We start from the raw sequence: 19058 nt of genomic DNA on the forward strand, positions 1-19058 counted from the left end.
AATGTCTTAGTTAGGTTCTCTTTATTCCCCAAATAACTTCTAAACATAAATAATTTACATAAACAAACATGAAAAGAAATAAATCATATAAAAGATAAAATTATAAATTATAAATACCAAATACCACCACAATTACTAAAAACACAGATTTGGAACTGAACATTGTAAATGCAGAAAGTATTCAAGTATATAACCGTGTAAGTAATAATGTGCACATTTCTTCAGTAAATAATATACATAAGTACAAATAATAATAATAAAGTGCAAACTGCACAGTAGAATTTACTTTACCATCTCTATAAAAGAGACCATTCTGCTATCCGATAGAACAATATTAAAAACTACCATCAGTTGTCAAAGGCCCTACAGAGGCACACGCCTGCATTTCCTAGCTGCAAAATCAGCTCTCAGGTCATATGACAGTTTCTGAGCCACGTCCCCATTGATGCTGATGACAGCCAGACCACTTAAACGTTCCTGCCCCATTGATGAGCGCAGGTACGTTTTGATTAGTTTGAGCTTTGAAAAGCTTCGCTCAGCAGAGGCAACTGTGACAGGGAGAGTCAGTGCAATACGAAGCAATCCATAGATTGGGATATGCCTCTTGAAGCCGATTGTTATGCAAAAACTTAAATGATAACATAAAAAAAAATGATAACAGAAACGGTAACGGTAACAGAAACTTCGGGCGGCCCGCGGAGGAGTACCGAATACGGCCCACGGCGGTCCGTGCGGACATTATGAGCGCGAGTACATGTGGGCAGCCGGCCGCCCGGTGGCCGCTAGCAACGGTCCTCACGAGACAAAGTTCGGGGACCCCTGATTTAAAACATTGTCTTAGCTGAGAGCGACGCGCGAGCATCATCCCGCTGTCTCTTCTTTCTTCTTTTTTCTGCCCCCGACTCTTGATGCCTTTTCGAAGCCGTTTCAAAGCTGTCTGCCACATTTGAGATTTGAGGCATAATGGAACAAACCACTGGGAGGTGGGGGGAGGGGGGGCCGCACAGGAGGTTCCCCTTTTTCTCCACTAATTTGGTCTAGGCCTATTACTTTTTGACTTTGTATTGATTTTGCATATTAGCATGCTTTAGACATATTTTATTTGTTATTTATACTAGTAGCCTACTGTGATGATTTTTCACGTCCCAGATTTTTTGGTGCCCCCCCAGGCACTTGGTGCCCTACGCGCAGCGCGTGATGTGCGTGTGCGGAGCGCCGGCACTGACACTAACATGCTATCTCAGTGACGCTAAAGTCATTGATGACCTAGGCCTGACCTTTAACCTCCTAACTGCTCTCAACATGTAGAATTCACTGTGTGGCTTCACATGGAGAATTGAGTGTTGGTTCGTGTGTTGGTGTATTTAATTTATACCTGATTCTTTTGCTATCAATATTTTATATTTTGTTCCTCATCAGGAGACATCTACATGAATTCAACCACATTTAGATCTTTCAAAACAGAATCAAAACAACTATTACCTTTATTACAACATGACCCATGCAAGAGATACTTATGAGCAACATTATTGGGTCACTCTGGGGCCACATGCATATCAGTTTGTGAGACAGATCATCAGCAACAGCATCTTTCTCTTCCATTATCCATTGTGAGTTGAAGTTGACAATTGAACTCCAACCTGACGTCCGACGACACTTTACCGAGTGACTTATATAAAAAACTCACAAACATCTCTCTGACCCTCATATGCTTCATAATGCCATACGTGTATTGAATGAGCCCATAGCTGGAGGGAAGGGATCAGCCGAACTGGGAACATATGTGTTAGTTAGTGGCTCAACTGGGGGGTAATATGTCCCTAAGGGGAAGATGCTCCAAGTGATAGACCGGTCCGCCAGCTCCGAGGCCCCATTGGGAATGAAGACCCCGACGAGGCTGAAAGGTGCAGAAAGGGATTAGGTCACACAATGAATATTCAGTCTGGATTGATGCTGTGATCATTAATAGTCACAGATGTATGGAAGTAAATCTGCCCTCAGTGAGCATGGGGGAGTGATGGGGTTGGGGGTAACACTCACATGCGGGCTATTTTATCACTAATCTGATACAGAAATAAAAACGGAAATCTCTTTTTTTGCAGGTAGCTCACTGCATTGCCGTAGTTCTCACTGTAGCGAATGTGCATACAATCACCTCGACTTGGGTTACCACTAACTGTCTTCTGTGTGTTTCCTCCTCTTATTATTGTTCTTCTCATGCAAGTGTCCATAACAATAGCAGATCCTCCTTTGCCAGCTACTAGAGAAGCTAACCGCTAACAGATGCTTTCATCCCATACTGATTAGCATCACAAAAGAGGCTAATGCTAATTTAATCCCAAACACCTCCCAGCATCCTGCAGCTCTCTGCTGGCTGGATTATAATGTCCTCGCCGTTGGCAGCATTTGTGTTGGGACTGGATCCGACTGGCAATGTGAGGACAGAATCAGACAAATCAGTCTGTGTAATGAGATTTTAATTGGAATTGGTCACTTCTGGTGAATCGTTTGAAATTATTACCAGTCACTCAGCATTAATAATGCTGCATACAGTGGATGGAAAACCAAGCAGAATGTCCTCCTCACAAATGTGTCCAAACACATTTAACCCTAAACTCATGCCATTGGTATTCCTGTACTGATTTATATTACTGTTTAATTACAACTTGGATTTTTATTATTACTACAGAATAAACAACACTGATGCCAAACTATATCTTAGTTATATTAGTTGTTTTTTAAATCATAGTTCTGAGATAGATTTGCATCATTGCCTCCCCTTTAGTAACTTCACTGAGTGTGCAGAATGTTAAAGCCCTTGCAACCCAAAAGCCAAATCCAGACAACACTAAGGTTCTGTTCTAAAGGCTCTCGTGACAATGGTGCTCCTTGGTTCAGCCAAGGCCCGCTGAAAGGTGGAAGGCCATCGACTACACAACTTCTATGTGCTTCAGCTTCACGTTGAAGTAATCTCATCCCCCTAGAAGAACGTTTTATCAGCTGCTTTATTTAAGCGTTCAATGCCAATCTTTACCATCTCTGTTCTCTTGGCAACTGCAAAGCCAGATCAATGAGTCTGTTGTTGTTTCTGCATCTCTTAATGTCTTCCTGGGAGAGAAGCCAGAGGGCATAAAAGTATTTACAGGCCGTCTCAGCCTCACAGCAAATGCAGGGAGAAACGAAGCCTGGCGGGGATGGAGGGCGGCCACAAGGAAACGACCAGGCTATTAGATTTAGATTCATATAGCAGTGCCCGCAAACAGGATGTCCAGCTCCTCGTACAAAGATTTACGTTAGTGCTTCTAGTGTTTGTTTGTTTTTTGCTTATGTTAACCCCACTCCGCTTCTTGTCCGCAGGCCGCAAAGTAGCTGAGTCCACGCCAACCTTCCTTTCTCCCTCGGGGAGCGAGAGCTCCAAGATGGTGCTACGGGACGAGCAACTGTTGCTGGAATGCATCGCTGCTGGACTGTGAGCTCACACACACACACACACACATATGCACACATTCAAAGACCCAGAGGTTGCTATCGCAACACAATCTATGATTTAAAAGTTCTAAATCAGCTCTTTTAGGTTTTATTGAGAGATTTTTGAATTGGTATTTGGTGCTCTGAGCGAAGTTTGAGCGGTGATAATCAGCAGATTTTTCTAGATTTTCCCCTCTTTGTTCCTTACAGTCCGACACCCACGATCAAGTGGTTTAAGAAGGGTGGGGACCTGCCAGGGCGCAAGGTGAAGTTTGACAACTACAACAAGACCCTAAAGATCATCAACGTGTCAGAGGAGGACGCCGGGGAGTATGTGTGCATGGCCAACAACCATTTAGGCAGCATACGCCACTCCATCTTTGTCCAGGTCAAAGGTGAGGAGGTTACACCGGTCACGTGTTCTTCAAACCGGTGCATGTTTGTGTCCGCCGTGCTCATCTGACTTGCTGCGGTCCACAGCGGCTCCTTATTGGCTCGACAAACCCTCCAATGTGGTTCTCGCTCCAGAGGAAAACGGGCGCTTGGTGTGTCGAGCCAACGGCAACCCAAAACCCAACATCCAGTGGCTGATCAACGGACAGCCTATAGAAAGTACTTACTTACTTACTTTTTTCTCTCTTGTATTTCCTTTTCCTCTCTCCTTCTGTCAACCTTTATTTATTTCCATATTTATTTATTTCTATTGTGTATTAAAGTTACATTATTATTTAACATTGTTATTATTGGGCTATTTTAAACACAACCACGTTTAATTACAAAATACGAATAAATTGAAGGCTGAAAAGTGTGCATAGATTGCATATGTTCTTGTTAAAAAGCTCTGAAAGGTGACACATATTTGACAATGTGGTGTGATGATAGTCTTGTGTTGATGTTGGAATACAGACTTTTTGTATTATAATGTCCAATCAGCTGAACTGTTCTACACCTGGTACTTATCTAATCCTGAAGTCTGTAGCAGACCACTCAAATCAAATATTGTCTTCACTAGATCGCTGTGTCAAATGGATTCTGCAATTGTCGTTATTGTTGTTGTGTTTCTTTCCTCTCCCCTGACCTCAGGCACTCCCCACAGCACCAGCAGACAAATGTTTGGTGACACCATCATCTTCCGCTCAGTGCAGATGGGAAGCAGCGCTGTCTACCAGTGCAACGCCTCCAACCAGCACGGCTACCTGCTGGCCAACGCCTTCGTCAGCGTCCTCGGTGAGTCACAAAGCAGTAGTTGTGGCGTCCGTCTGTAGGCATCAGCGCTCGCCTCGCTCTGCACCAGTAGGCGGAGCCAAGTATGTGTGGGCCAAATATTTCCACCACTAATGAACCAGTGCATGGTTTCCTTCAATGATTATTGTGAACAAAAGTCAATAGTCATCCACACACTTTTCCAAACTAACAATTCTATGTCCCCAAGTCAAAGTCTCTTCCAAGTCTACATTTTTTAAAAACGAGATAGGATAGGATATGACATTTTCAATTGCTTAAGAATGAATTCCAATCTATTACACAGGGAATATTTTAACTTGTTGCAGACAGGTGATATGGTGAGATGCTCATGAGCAGACTCTCACAAATGATACAAACTCAGAGTCCTAGTAAAGAATGTAGTGGTGGAAGCTTCATCCTCTGTCCCTCTCTATGCAGACATGCCTCCGAGGATGCTGGGCCCTAAAAACCAGCTGATCAAAGTCATCGAGAACAACCGCACCTTCCTTGACTGTCCCTTTTTCGGTTCTCCTCTGCCGGAACTACGCTGGTGAGCATGGAAAGCTCCAAAGCTGCATCATCCCTTGCAAAGCCGTATCTTTGTATTAGTACAAGAGTGGCACACCCATACTGTAGCGGTCATACTCTGTGCGTGCAGGTTTAAGAACGGACAGGGCAGTGGGCTGGACGGAGGTCACTACAGCATTCATATTAATGGCACCCTGGAGATCAAACGGGCCAAAGCAGAGGACGAGGGCACCTACACCTGTGTGGCCAACAGCATGCTGGGCAAGGCCGAGAACCAGGTCCGTCTGGAGGTCAAAGGTCAGTGAATACATCTCAGCTGTTAAGACTCACAGCTGAGCTGAAACGTAAACTTCAACCCTAAAATGAGTTGTAATTAACATAATGTACAGCCTAAAGCCTAGTTATGGTTACATTTTTAAAAGGAAGATTTTTGAAGAGAAAATTAATCAGATTGAAGAGCTTTTGTCGGAAGAAAAACGGAAATATGACCACTTATACAACCCGTCAGTCATTCTGTAGGTCGTCTTCAACCTACCCTCCACCTAGTGTTCTGAATTGCTCTGCAACGCCCGCAACCCTTTTAGAACCATGAATTAAAACGAGCACATAGACAGCCTTAGTTGGGCAACAATTTGTTTGAGCGGCATCTCCCTTAGCCACTCAGAAGCCAAAATGTGTAAAGCGTAGAATTACGCTCGACATACACAAAAAAAACATACACAACTTTGTGCACCCCTTGACCGGCAAACCGGCGTTTGAATAGTCCTCATAGTCCCCCAATGACGGGTTGTATAAGTGGTCATATTTCCGTTTTTCTTCTGACAAAAGCTCGTCAATCTGATTAATCTTCTCTTCAAAAATCTTCCTTTGAAAAATGTGAATTAAAACGAGCACATAGACAGCCTTAGTTGTGCAACAATTTGTTTGAGTGTTTTGGAACAGTGTGTTCCATCAAACTCTGACAAGACAGTCCTCAGCCTCACTGATTCTCCCTCGAGTGTCCCAGTTAACGTTTGATGATTGCTTCCAACCTCGCTCCCGTTCAGAGCCGACGCGTATCATTCGAGCACCGGAGCGCCAGTCGGCCGTTAGGGGATCCGTGGCTCGCTTTGAGTGTAAGGTGAAGTCTGATCCCAGCCTGCCCATCACTGTGGCTTGGACCAAGGACGACAAACCTCTGGCCCTGCGTTGGAGGTAACAGCACACACTGACCCTGAAACATCTGTGGGGCTCCGACCTCTCTATGGGAATGGGAATGTAATTGTGTAGGAGACAGGATAGTTCTCAGAGTTCCGACACACACCAATAGCTATTGAGCTAAAACGCGTCACACATTAAGAAATGTCAGTTATTTTATTTTAAAATGGAACGACTGATTGATGTCAGCTCAAGTAAAGACCTGAAAGCGTGAATCCTTCTCTCTGTTTGTCTCTCAGGCTGCAGAAAGACGAGGAGTCGTTGACCATCTCCGATGTGAACGAGGAGGACGAGGGAACCTACACCTGTGCTGTTACATCTGAGATAGACCAGGACTCAGCCTCAGCCCGCCTCACGGTCTTAGGTACACTCACATACACACCGGTCGGGGAGAAAATGCCTTATTTGTGTGACATTCCGAAGAAAATATTCTCTGTACTTAATGAAACCACAGTACTTAAATCCAGATAATACATTATACAGTATAGTATCCCTTTCTGGAAAGTACCTACAGCTGAAAAGTAAAAGTTACCATATCCCCATTTGAACCAACTAGCAATAAAATATGTTGTTAATAAGACAAACAAAACTAATGTTTAAAGTTTGAATAAATATCAGGGATGATGCAAAAAACAGAACACAAGGGGTCGATCTTAGAAGTCAAAGGTCTCTTTCGAGCGTGGAATTCTACGCTTTACACATTTTGGCTTCTGAGTGAGCAAAGGGAGCTGCCGCTCTTCTCAACGTGGGGGAATTCGGAGCCAAGGATCATTGTCTCTGAGGATTAAAAACAGGGGTTGACCATGCACAATCAGCCACCACAGCCTGAGATGTCAAATCTTGAGGCATGCACTAAAGCCTCTCTAGGGTTGTTTTGGAACAATTGCAAAAAACAGGCTAGTGCCTTGTCAATCCTTTGTTGGACAGTAAGCCAGCGTAAAGACCTCAGAGGTGGAGTTATGTGATCCACTTTGTTGTCCTTAGTGAGGACTCAAGCTGCGCGTTCTGACTGACTTCTTACAGAACCTGTGAACACACCGTTACAATAGTCCAGTCTTCTGAAGACAGTTTTTCCAAATCCTGTTGAGACATACGTAGTCTAATCCTTGAAATATATGGCTTTGGGTTTTGATCAGCGATCAGCGATTGACAATGATTTGATTTGATGAAGGGTGTTTCATGCCATAGAATAAACCAAGGGCCGGGATGCAGATAGGGTCCAGACATACAGATGGTGGTGGAAAATAAAGTTGTGACAACAACAACTGACAGCAACCGAGAGGAGAACAGTTTGAAAGTTTGAAAGCACAGATGCGATTGGTTTACCCAAACTGTGCCGATGTCTGGTCAGCTACTACGAAACAACCCGCCACCTGACAGCGTAACCAGAGGCAGACTTAAGCTTTATTTAGCTCTGTTTTATTTTAGAAAATTCTGGCACATCCAGTTGTTGATTTGTTCCCTGGATTTACCCAATGGGGTTATGGTCCCCTAGTGATATAGTTATGTAGATTTGCGTGGTGTCTGGAAAATGATGATAGCGTAATTTGTTTGCACACACACACACACACACACACACACACACACACACACACACACACACACACACATGAACTCTATTACGCTTTTACTTTTACTTGGTATTAATGCTTTTTTCTTTAGCGATATTCTCTGTAAATGTCTTCTCTTAACACTGTACTATTTTTCAGCTCTATGTCTTCAAAAGGAAATCATGCATGTTTTATTGTTTACTAAAATGTAAACTTTTAATTAGCTTTAGCTTTAACCTGGCTAAGCTTTACCCTAACTCACTAATTCAACAGTTTGCATGCATGTAGAAAATTCTGTAGTGCAGCTATATTGATGACTCAGTTTGAACATACTTTGTGATTATTATTTTGACATGTGAGACTTTTCATATGTGTTTGCCAAGGGAATACACCTCTCTTTTTTGCTCATCTTCTTCTTTGACAAAGTATTTCCAAATGAGAAATGTGTCAAAAAAGCTTTTTCGTTTAATGACCTCCTGGTTCACGGAGGATAGTAGACTTTTTTTTGATGGAAGAAGTCACGGGTTCTAAATATTGAACAGAAAAGTTTCACATGTAAATATGATAATAGCATTATTGTCTCAAATATGTGATGGTCCATTCGGGCCATTGACAGTAGAAAGTCAATGGCCCAATGGAAAAATGCACAATAGAAAGAAATCCCTAATGTGACCCTAATATGGCGTCATACAGACTGGAGCTTGGTGAAGCTGGCTTATATTAATACACTGTGTACTAAATGATTTGTTAACCATTGTGCTGCCTTGTAGTAGACCTGCTGGTAGACTAACCTGCACACTCTAACCTTTATACCCACTTCCTGGTCCTTGACCCCGCCCTACAGAGGAAGCCTCCCTCAACCCCTCAGTCTCTAGTGCCTTGCCTCCAGGTAACACACGGTTTGGGTGGGGTTCTGACTTTTACTTTTGGTCATGTCCATTCTTCTTGTGTCTACTTTATCTTCTTATTGTTTTACTTTTTGTGCCCGCATCGATCTAAACCTGGGCTTCTGCTGTATGACATTATTTATCATACAGCCAACCGTGATGCTGTCCGTGTGTGTGTGTGTGTGTGAGTGTGTGTGTGAGAGGAGTCTTTAATGCCGAGTTAATTTTTTAACATGCATGCTCCACAAAACATCCCGTCAAGTCAGTTAATCTCAAAGTGAGTCTGACAATGTTCTGTCCAACCACATTTTGTTTGTGGATATCATTAGTAGAGGAAGTTTTCCCATTTGTCCTCATTTGTCTGAGCAACATTTTTAGAATTTCTTGAAACCTCCTGACAGTTCAATGCTATTGGGTTGAACTGCATTGATCTAGTTAAAGTGTATCTTTGATCTGATTGACCAACTGATGACCAGGATCAATGACATTGCACATGATAACTGTTGCTGCATGTCAATGGTTGAGTGTAAATGTGTGTTTGGTCCTTTTTCCATGTCTAAGGTCAGTTCCCTTTTTCTCTGCAGACCACCCAGACCCTCCCATGGATCTGGACCTGTCAGACCCTGCAGCCCGCAGCGTTCGCCTCACCTGGATCCCCGGAAACGACCACCGGAGCCCTGTCACGCGTCAGTACACACACACACGCTTCTCATCTTCCCGAGAGTTGTAATACACCTGCGTCCTCACACGTCTTTCTAAATGTGTCAAACATAGACCTGATTTGTGTATGTGGAAGCTTTCTTCCTCATAAGCGTGTCCTGACACGCCTGAAGAACTCAAGTGCATCCTGTAGGGAGATGTGTGAATAAAGGAGGGATAAAAAGGTGAAGTTCATCCCATGTCTCTATGCTTAGGAAATAACAACATGATGGAATAGAAAAACTCATTACTGAAGAAATGAAATACATTTTGATAGTCCAAAGTTATAACACCCCTTTAAAATAAAGGGCTTACTAGTATCCCTATTTTATGTATTTATAGTAAGGGTTGTATGTGAATGTAACAGGGTCATAGAAGTAGAATGGATAAATACTGTAGGAGCTGTAGGAGATCCTACCAACCTTTGTACCTGTACCTAGTCCATGACCACATGAAACCCCCATGATCTCCGCTGCATTATCAACAAGGGGTTTACCTATTCTCATATCAGCTCTCTTATCCCTGCAGAATTCCTGGTCCAATTTGAGGAGGACCGTTGGGAGCCGGGCAGGTGGCAGGACCTGTCCACATACCCAGGGGACCTCAACTCTGTCATCCTGCAGCTCGCCCCCTTCGTTAACTACCAGTTCAGGGTCATCGCCATCAACGCAGTGGGCCGGAGTCAACCCAGCCGGCCCTCGCCACGGTACAAGACCAGCGGAGCCGGTGAGAAGCACCACACACTCACAAAAGTAGTTAATGTACCATCACATAACAATATTTCAGGTACTTTGCTTAAAACGTATGAGTATTTGATGACTGAATGACAACCTACCTACATCTTGTAAGAAAATATTCGACCTTTGATTAGAAGTAGTGGAACTGTTTGGTCTGTAGTTCTCAAATGCAACGGAGGCCAGTTTGCTGTCTCCTATCCAACCATCATTCATTTTTATGAATGATAAAAGCTCATAATATATCAATCAATCTATCCATGCCATTACTTAGACATATTGTATGCTTCTCTGGTACATGGACTATGTGGAAATTACTCATTTCACACAAAAACAAGTATCAAGTGGTTAACATTACATTACATGTCATTTAGCTGACGCTTTTATCCAAAGCGACGTACAATAAGTGCATTTCCACATAGAGATACAAACTCAGAAGAACAAGTAACAAGAAAGTACATTTTTCATCAAATAAGCAGTTTCAAAACATGTTATAGAAAAGTGCCATTATAAGTACAATTTAAGTGCTACCATTTTAACCAGTTTACCAATAAAATAATTCATTCTAAACATGTGAGGGTCCCATGAGATTGTCACATGGGCTGGATGTGTAGTTTGTAGCCCCTTGCTTTAAAGTAAAGGTACCACACGGTTTCTCAGGTGGGACGAAGACAGCTCTTTGCCTGAGGACATGAGATTAGTTACAGTTGATGTTGTTCAAGCTGAGTGAATTTTGTTTTGTTACATCCAGCCCCAGATGCCATCCCCAGAGGTCTACGAGGATGGGGATCAAAGAAGGACAATATGGAGATAACCTGGGAGGTAAGACTTGTTTGTCTAAGGCAGCTTGTCTGATTCCACTTCTTTTCATTACATTATATTCAATAGGTCAACATCAGTAACGACTGGTTTGAACTGTTCATGAAATCAAGTAGTCTGAAGTAGTTTAATTAGAACTACTTTATTAGTGAGAGGAAGAGCAGTTTGGGTTGATTTTTTGGGGGTTTTACGTACTTTTCATGTCTTAAAAACAGTAAAAACACAAACCCAAACTAAATCTTACTCCCAGGAAGTGTGCATGTCAGCTTCTTTTCTTGTTTTGTCCAGCCTCTGCTTGATCTGGAGAGGAACGGGCCAAACCTGCACTACAGCGTGTGGTGGAGACGGAAGGATTTGGGAGAAGGGTGGAGTAACGTGACCACAGTTGGATCCAAACATGTCGTCCACAACACAGAGACCTACATTTCTTACGAGATCAAAGTACAGGCCAGGAACGAGTTTGGACAAGGACCAGAGTCCAATGTGGTAGTTGGATACTCTGGAGAGGACAGTGAGTAGACACAAATCAAAACGAACCTCTCACTGACAACTCTTCTGCCTGCTCGAACCCTTTGTCCCTTTTTGTTTGTTCAGAACCCATCTACGCTCCCACTGACCTGCGGGTGTCAAAGTTTGACAGCACAAAGGCCGTCTTGCACTGGAAGCCTGTGGACCTGAGCTCTGTGCAGGGAGAATTCAAGGAGTACCGAGTGAGACTAGCTGTGCTTTTCTAATGATAATGAAGTTACTGCACAGTTGGTCAGAAAATAGATAGTTTTCCGACTATTTCTCCGTCTCTATTAATCTCCTCCCCTTCTTCTGCGCTGCTTTCACAGTAACCCATTTCTCACGCTTCTGCCTTTCAGCTGTACTTCTGGCGTGAGTCCAGTCTGGTTCCTGGTCTAGTGGTCAGTAAGGAGAAGAAGACTAAAGGTTTCTACAGCATCGCGGCCGAACCGTCTGGCATCCTCAGCGACCTGGTGCCCTACTCGAGATACAAGATGTTCCTGGTTGTGGCTAACAACCTCTTTGAAAGTCCACCCAGCAACACCGTGGAGGTCACCACCCATGAGGGAGGTGAGAACACGGACCTTTCAAACTAACACATCACATCACATCTAAGAGTACGGGTGCAATGACTTACCAAAATCACAATTGGCGGATTGCAATGTATTGTTTTTTTGTTGTTGTTTTGTTTGGTCTAAGATCCGGGGCCCAGACAAAGAATGTACTTCAGAATCCATGGAACCTGTGTTTCCTATCCCTCCACTTGCTGATCTGTTTAACTGAATACCTGTTGTGTGTGTTTGCAGTGCCCGATGCTCCAAAGTTTTTCAGGATTAACCGGAGAACTTTTGACACCATCCACCTTGAGTGGGACAAACCTCTGGAGCCCAACGGTATTCTGATTGGATACCAGCTCAAGTACCAAATAGGTGAGCAGCTCTGATCCTCTCAAACCCAAGGTATTTACACAAAGGTACCAACTGTTACCGAAAGCATTTTTAAACTCGGTGCTGATTGGCTTCATCATTACATACAGGACTGCTTTGCATTTTTTTGTGGGACTGGCTTCATTTTAATATTGATGTGTGAGTAAATTAGATTTGGGATGATTCTCTCCCCAATGCAGTCAATGGTTCCAGAGTGGGTCGTGCCCAGTTGGAGACTCTCCCGCCTAACGTGACACAGTTTAACGTACGCCTTCCGGAACGATCTACACGCTACAAGTTCTACCTGTCAGCACTCACACAGGTGGGAGCAGGGGAGGTCTATGCTGAGGAGTCCCCTCACTTCGCCAATGAAGGTGAGCATCTACATTTGACAATTTGTTTGCATATCAGAGGCATCAGAATCCCCAAATGTCACATCACATTTAGTTGATCAGACTCTATTAAAGTTCCCACCACTTTTCTTTCTGTATTATTTAGCCATTAATAGTGAACAAATCCCTCAAAACTTCTGCAGACAGAGTAAGGACAGTGAGACTGAAGACTGAAATCTTATTAACTCAATTATTATTAACTTTTTTTATAGCTTACAGATGTCAAGTGTAAAGAATGAACCACAAAAGAACACATTAAAGGCATATTCTTTAAGTCTTGAACACATTTCACTACACTCATCAAGCTAAATTTGGCCTTGGAGTAGAAAATAGATTTAGATAATTAGAAGTTAAACAGAATAAAACAGAATTGTTTTGGACCTAGTTTACCACAATAGTTACTGGAATTGTCCCTTTCACACATCCAGTGCTGGTTCCTAACTTTGAACCTCCACCCTGCTGCATTGTGTCTTCTACTGTATCATGAGATTGTTTCCGTCACTTGTTTCTCTGCATAGGAACCAGGTTGGTTCCATGACCCCTCTTCATATTGAAAATCCCTCTGTGTGAGAGAGATGGTGACATAAGAGTTAAAAGTGGATTAGTTTGTTGCCCTTCGGTGAAAACAGGCCTCTTTGTTATCAGATCTTCTTTTGAAAGATGACATAATTGATGTGACTCATATACGCGCACAAACAGTGACACGCCACTGGATCTGGGCAAACATTTGACCAACATCTTGTTTTTCAGTATTTCAGTGACTTGGAAGTTGTTTTTACAGAAAGTGGAACTACAATTGTAGAAAACGCTCAAGTAACCCACCATGTTTAACTAGCCTAATGCTTTACAGCTTGTTTGAAATTCTAAAATATTTACATGCAGTTATTTTCAATAACATTCAATAATGTAGATATTGGTGTAAGAGTGATATTTGTCATTCGGAGAGGTACGTTTCCACCAAAAAACCTGTGAAGCTAACGTCAGCAGGATACATTAGCTCATTGTTAACTAGTTTTAGCACCTCTATGCTATGCTAGCTACTGAAGGTATGCTGAATGTATTCACCAGCTTGTTCCGATTTTTAATGATTTAGTGAAATCTATCGATAATATCTACCCAGGCGAGTTGGTCTCCATTGTCTTCTGGTGCTTCACTTTTACACAGTAATCTATAGCTTTAGCTTGTGTTTATCTTATCAACCTGTTTTTTTCATCATTGATACATCCTTCAATTGCAGATTGTAGACCCCCTGCCTGTGTGTTCATAGTCAATCTTTACAGTATGTTGCAAATAGGGTCCAGAAATATGGAAAGAGGATTTGGAGAAATATTATTTTTTTTAAAAGGACTCTAGTTTTGAAAGAAGCATTTTCTACATCAAAATAACACCACTTTGAGGACTTTTTCAGTATAAAGTATCATTCCAAAGAGAAGCGTGATGGAGGCAGAGACCTCTGAACCTTCAGTAATGAATTCAAACCTTCCAGCTGCTGTCTTGTGCTTGTTGTTCGCTCTGTGTCTTTCTTATACCTTTCCCCTGTCTCCTGTCTCCACCTCTCTTTTTATTGGCAGAAAACCTTACTGACTCCACAGTTCTAGGTAATGGGGAATGAGAAGTGCAGTGTGCCTGCCGCCTTTCCCTCCCCCTCTATATCTGTCTCTCTATCTGTCCCAAGTTAACACTGAGCAGCAGTGCAGTCTACCTTCACTGTATTAACCACTGAAGTGCTACCCCCAGCAGCTCACTCTGCTGGGGGTAGCACTTCAGTGCTGGGCATATATATATGATATATAATATGATATATAATATACATATATATATATGTTTATGCATGTATGTAACATTTATTGTATATACTTAGGCAAGGCAGGATATGATACCCTACCCTACAGGAAGCCATTCTGTGACTGGATATTGGCTTTTTCATTCCCCCATAACGTTAAATATGAAAGCTGGAAAGCATGACAGACCTTGCTTCCTCTTTATTGGGTAATAGATCCTCTAGAATTTGTATTAACCCCATGGTGACGAGTTTTATTAAATGCTTTTCTGACATTTTTTCACAAAACTTAACTAAAATCCTATTGCTTAGTGACTCAGTAAGTCAGAAGGGCGTGACCTATAGTTGGTTCTGTCTTCAATTCAGATATTTACTTCACGCTTCATCTATTATTGATCAATGTATTGTTTCCCATTAAGGTGAATTCAAACACACTTTTAAAAGTAAAAAATATCAATAAGGTATGCATTTCTGGGGTTATTTTAAATCAAAACCCATGTCAAAAATATATTTGTTGTATCTATTGGACTGAACTGCTGCCTATACCGCAATTTCCCCATTTTATCTTCATCTCCTTCATCTTCCCTCTGTGTGTGGAGCCGCTGTTTGCCTGCTGCTGTGTGCTTTCAGGGATTGAAGATGACTCAACATGCTCAGGTTTCTTCTGTGGTGCACACACTTAGTGAGTGAAACATACACACCCGTTCATTTGAAAATGTAATATCAGAACTATTTCACAAATCTGTGGCCTTATATTCTACAACAAACCTTATAGCGGATGGAGAATCCTGCCTTTGTATTTATGTTGACCTTCAAACCGATCCCTGATGGCACACCTGTACAATGCAATCTCTCGACGGCCTCTTCTTGTTTGCCATCAGATGCAACTTAGCCTTGTGCAGCGGCTTATGCTTTTGGTTTTTCATTCATTGTCATTGGACACAATGTCATGATGACACTGCTGTTTAGGGAATGTGTGTGTGTGTGAGTGTGAGGATGCATCAACATGTCACATTTTGATGAAGGATGTGACATGTCGAGTGTGCTGGGGATGACAACCAACAAAACATCAGCAGTTGGCTTGGGCCTCACTCACAGGCTTGCCATCTTTGAGCACTGCTACTGTTCATTTGGTCCTTTTCTACATTCAGTAACTACAGGTAAGGTTGTTTGGAGCTGTGGGCTGTGTAGGCTTGGCTTCTGAACATGCTGATGTTACCATCGGTTCCCCATACTTTCTCAGGGCATGTTTTGCATCGGGTTCGCAGATGCAAGCATGGTGGCTGGGTTTTTGGGCTGTTGTGTGATGTAAATGTTCGTGTGAGAGGATTCAGGGTGGGGAAGTTGGGGGGGGGTTCAGATGAACTTGACTTTTACGATACAGAGGGAGGGACCATCACTCTTAAGTGGGAAGGGGCGGGGCTGGTCCCAACCTGGGCGGAGCCTGACGTCCACCAGAGGGCACCATTGCTTTACAAAAGTCAGAAGACATATCAGCCCAGGGCGGATGCATCCTTTTTTGTCTTCATTTTAAATTGGTTAGCATCTAATCAGAGAGCAAATAAAAAAGACCATACTTGATAAAACCTTAGATACCGAATCCTCTTTCCTAATACACATTTTCATTGTTTTTCCGAAAAGTATTGGCCTACACAATATGGTCAATACAGGAGAGGACCAACAGTTAAAGCGGCACTCTAAACAATTTAAACAGCATTTTCACAAAATGTGGGCACCCGTGAGTGTCCAAATTAAAGTAGCAGAAGTTGCAATTGGTCTTTAAGTCCCTAATATAGGAGAAATTACAGGATTCAAAATTTCGCATGATGCAATATCGGCATTTTTCATTGACCCATGAATTCAAATCCCTTGTTTGTAGCAGGCTCCTGTTTGAAATTTGTAGTCTTAAAGTCCGAGGTGAGGTCACTGGCCACATGGCCAACCCAATAACATTGACCAGGGGTTTATCAAGTCAGTTCTAGCAAATGTCCGGTGGCCTTTTCAGCGCACTAACCAACTCTCTCTGTCTCAGTTGGTACTTCCCATAATACCTAAACTGACTGATGTTTCAGTCTACCAGTGGGGTGCCCTTTTAAATGCAACACAAATACATTACGAAACAGTTTCGGGTTCTCATAACCAGGTCGTATTAAACAGCGATATGCCCAGCAATATGTTGTATTATCAGCATCTGTCCTCTTGGTGGCAGTGGAAGCTTTGTCAATGAAGGATAGTGGTGAAGGGTGCTCTGATCCCATCAGAGGTGAAATAGGAAACAAACAAACTCAAATGAACATTGTGATCATTTTATTGGCTCTTGAGTGCATGAGTGAGTTGTGTAACGCTGCTTGCGAGGACTTGCCTTACGGGCGCCATCGACTTGTGTGTGTCACCGTGTGAGAGCCTGTTCATGTTGCAGCTGGATTGTCTTTTAACCCTTTGCTCTCTCCCTCCTCCTCCCTTGTAGTCGAGCTTACCGATGCCTCCGTGGCTTCAGCTTTCTCTCCTACTCCTCCTCCTCTCGCTCCTCTTCCTCCTACTACCATGACTCCTACAACCATTAGTACCTCAACTTCTGCCACTCCGACAACTTCTCTTCCTACTACTACTGCTACTACTCCTTCTACGACCACCGCCGCTACAGCCGAGGCGACCACTACCACAACAACTGCAGAGCTGGTCACCATCAAGCGTACTGATCAGAACGTGTTGGGTACATGCTGTTGTCCCACTGTGGTTTCTATCTTTTTTTTCTGGTGTTTTTAGTTGACCATGAATGACTTCATGGTTATGAAAGACAATTGTCTTCTCCCACCTGACCAAACAGGAGACTACATCAGGGCTGCATTCCGATAAGCTGTGCTGTACCTACCGTACAAAAAGTGGGGAATTACTTCAGAATATTGGGATGTAGCCAGCAACTATCCTCCTGGTCAGGAAGTGAGAATCCAAACTTTTCTTTATGATTAAATGGATGTTTATAAATGTAAGGGTCTTGGAGAGAGTACCGTTCAACACATTCGTGATGTGGGTTGTGATGTTGGCACAGCTCATCATTTTCTTTTTAGACCAGAAGTAAACATTGCAACACGTACATGTTTCATGAACACAAAGTTGTCCTGGAATTTTCTCAAGGCGGAATTTTTTGTCCATGAACATATAACATTTACTTCTTGTTTGAAGCAGACCATGATCTGGACAATCATTCTTGTAGATATAATCCCTTAGTGCCGGCACCATGCATAGGTCTAAATAGAGTCCTGTGTATGGTTGTTATAACTTTGCAATCTCTGCCCTTTACCCCTGACCTTTAACCCTGTACCCCTGACCCCTCCCCTTTGTGTAGTGGCCCATGGGCGGGAGATCTGGAATCTGACGGTGGAGCCTAACAGTAACTACGCTAACGTCAGCTGGAGACACAACTTCCCGGCCGGCAGCAGCGAGTTTGTGCTAGAGTTCACACTGGACAGTAAGAAACCAGACCGAGCCCACAGCTTAGCAAAAGCTAGATCCAAAACGTGTCATTAAAGACTGAAAGAGCCAGAGTAGAGAGATAATACATGATCAAAAGGAGCAGAAGCAAGAATGGGGCAAAAAAAACTGACCACAGGTTTGAAAGCCGCACTATTATCATTTGATATCAACGACGGGCCAAAGGACTGTGTATGATGTTGTTTTTTTGATTGTAGCAATGAACCCAACTCTGCAGTTCCTCTGGGCTACAGAGCGTTTTAGAATCTTTCCACTATCTGCTTTGGTAGTCAGGGCCTAAACTTTATTGTTTGGTTTATTTTCAATTAAAATTCAACTTGGGAAAAGTGTTTGTTACACACGTTGGCCGTATCTGCTTCATTAGACCGAATGTAAGTGTTGAGGACAGAGCATTCAAGGGACAGAGGACATGAGTAAAACAACTGGTTCTATTGTCATCAGCAATTGGTGGGTGTTACTGGTGGTCCGCCTTACAAATATATGGTTGGACCTGCTACACCTACAAATAGATTCAGTAGACTCAGAAGATTTTCTCAGTCAGTCAATCAGTCAGCATCAGAATAATAGCAGTGGCCAGAGATAACGGCCATTCGTGAGCACCAAATCTCACTGCAGATAAAATTTGTGCTCTGTTGGCCTATTATTTCACTTCTTATTGAAGAATGTAATGAATGTAAACATCCTGATCTGTAAAATAGAAGAAGCCCCAACGTACCACAGTCAAAGTTACTGTGTGTGTTTCTCTCGTTCTATCTCTGTCTCTTTTTTAAATGTTGGAAAATGTTAATCACTGCCATGTCATTACTACCTCCCTGTGCACTGCTCCATCTCAAAGGTTTTTTTTAAACATGCTGC

At 42.8% G+C, this 19058-nt stretch overlaps 1 protein-coding gene across 29 annotated transcripts in view; it reads left to right on the plus strand.

The window, feature by feature from the left end:
- nfasca (neurofascin homolog (chicken) a) overlaps positions 1–19058 on the plus strand; it is a 102761-nt gene that overhangs the window by 59226 nt on the left and 24477 nt on the right. For 17 of the 29 annotated variants that reach the window (XR_009956801.1, XR_005114118.2, XR_005114116.2 and 14 more), the window contains 20 exons: positions 3358–3469; positions 3679–3863; positions 3949–4080; positions 4552–4695; positions 5131–5242; positions 5351–5517; positions 6267–6414; positions 6657–6781; positions 8812–8856; positions 9439–9540; positions 10082–10279; positions 11039–11109; positions 11395–11617; positions 11701–11816; positions 11973–12183; positions 12420–12542; positions 12740–12913; positions 14503–14529; positions 17179–17424; positions 18058–18180. Coding sequence is in view for 23 of the 29 variants with exons in the window: in XM_037448049.2 (XP_037303946.2) it covers positions 3358–3469; positions 3679–3863; positions 3949–4080; positions 4552–4695; positions 5131–5242; positions 5351–5517; positions 6267–6414; positions 6657–6781; positions 8812–8856; positions 9439–9540; positions 10082–10279; positions 11039–11109; positions 11395–11617; positions 11701–11816; positions 11973–12183; positions 12420–12542; positions 12740–12913; positions 14503–14529; positions 17179–17424; positions 18058–18180 (2784 nt within the window). In the remaining 6 variants the exon portion in view is untranslated. The other 12 variants (XM_037448066.2, XM_037448067.2, XM_037448068.2 and 9 more) reach the window with 8 other exon arrangements.

Source organism: Pungitius pungitius, chromosome 8, assembly GCF_949316345.1.
Source record: "Pungitius pungitius chromosome 8, fPunPun2.1, whole genome shotgun sequence".
In the NCBI taxonomy this organism is placed as follows: domain Eukaryota; kingdom Metazoa; phylum Chordata; class Actinopteri; order Perciformes; family Gasterosteidae; genus Pungitius; species Pungitius pungitius.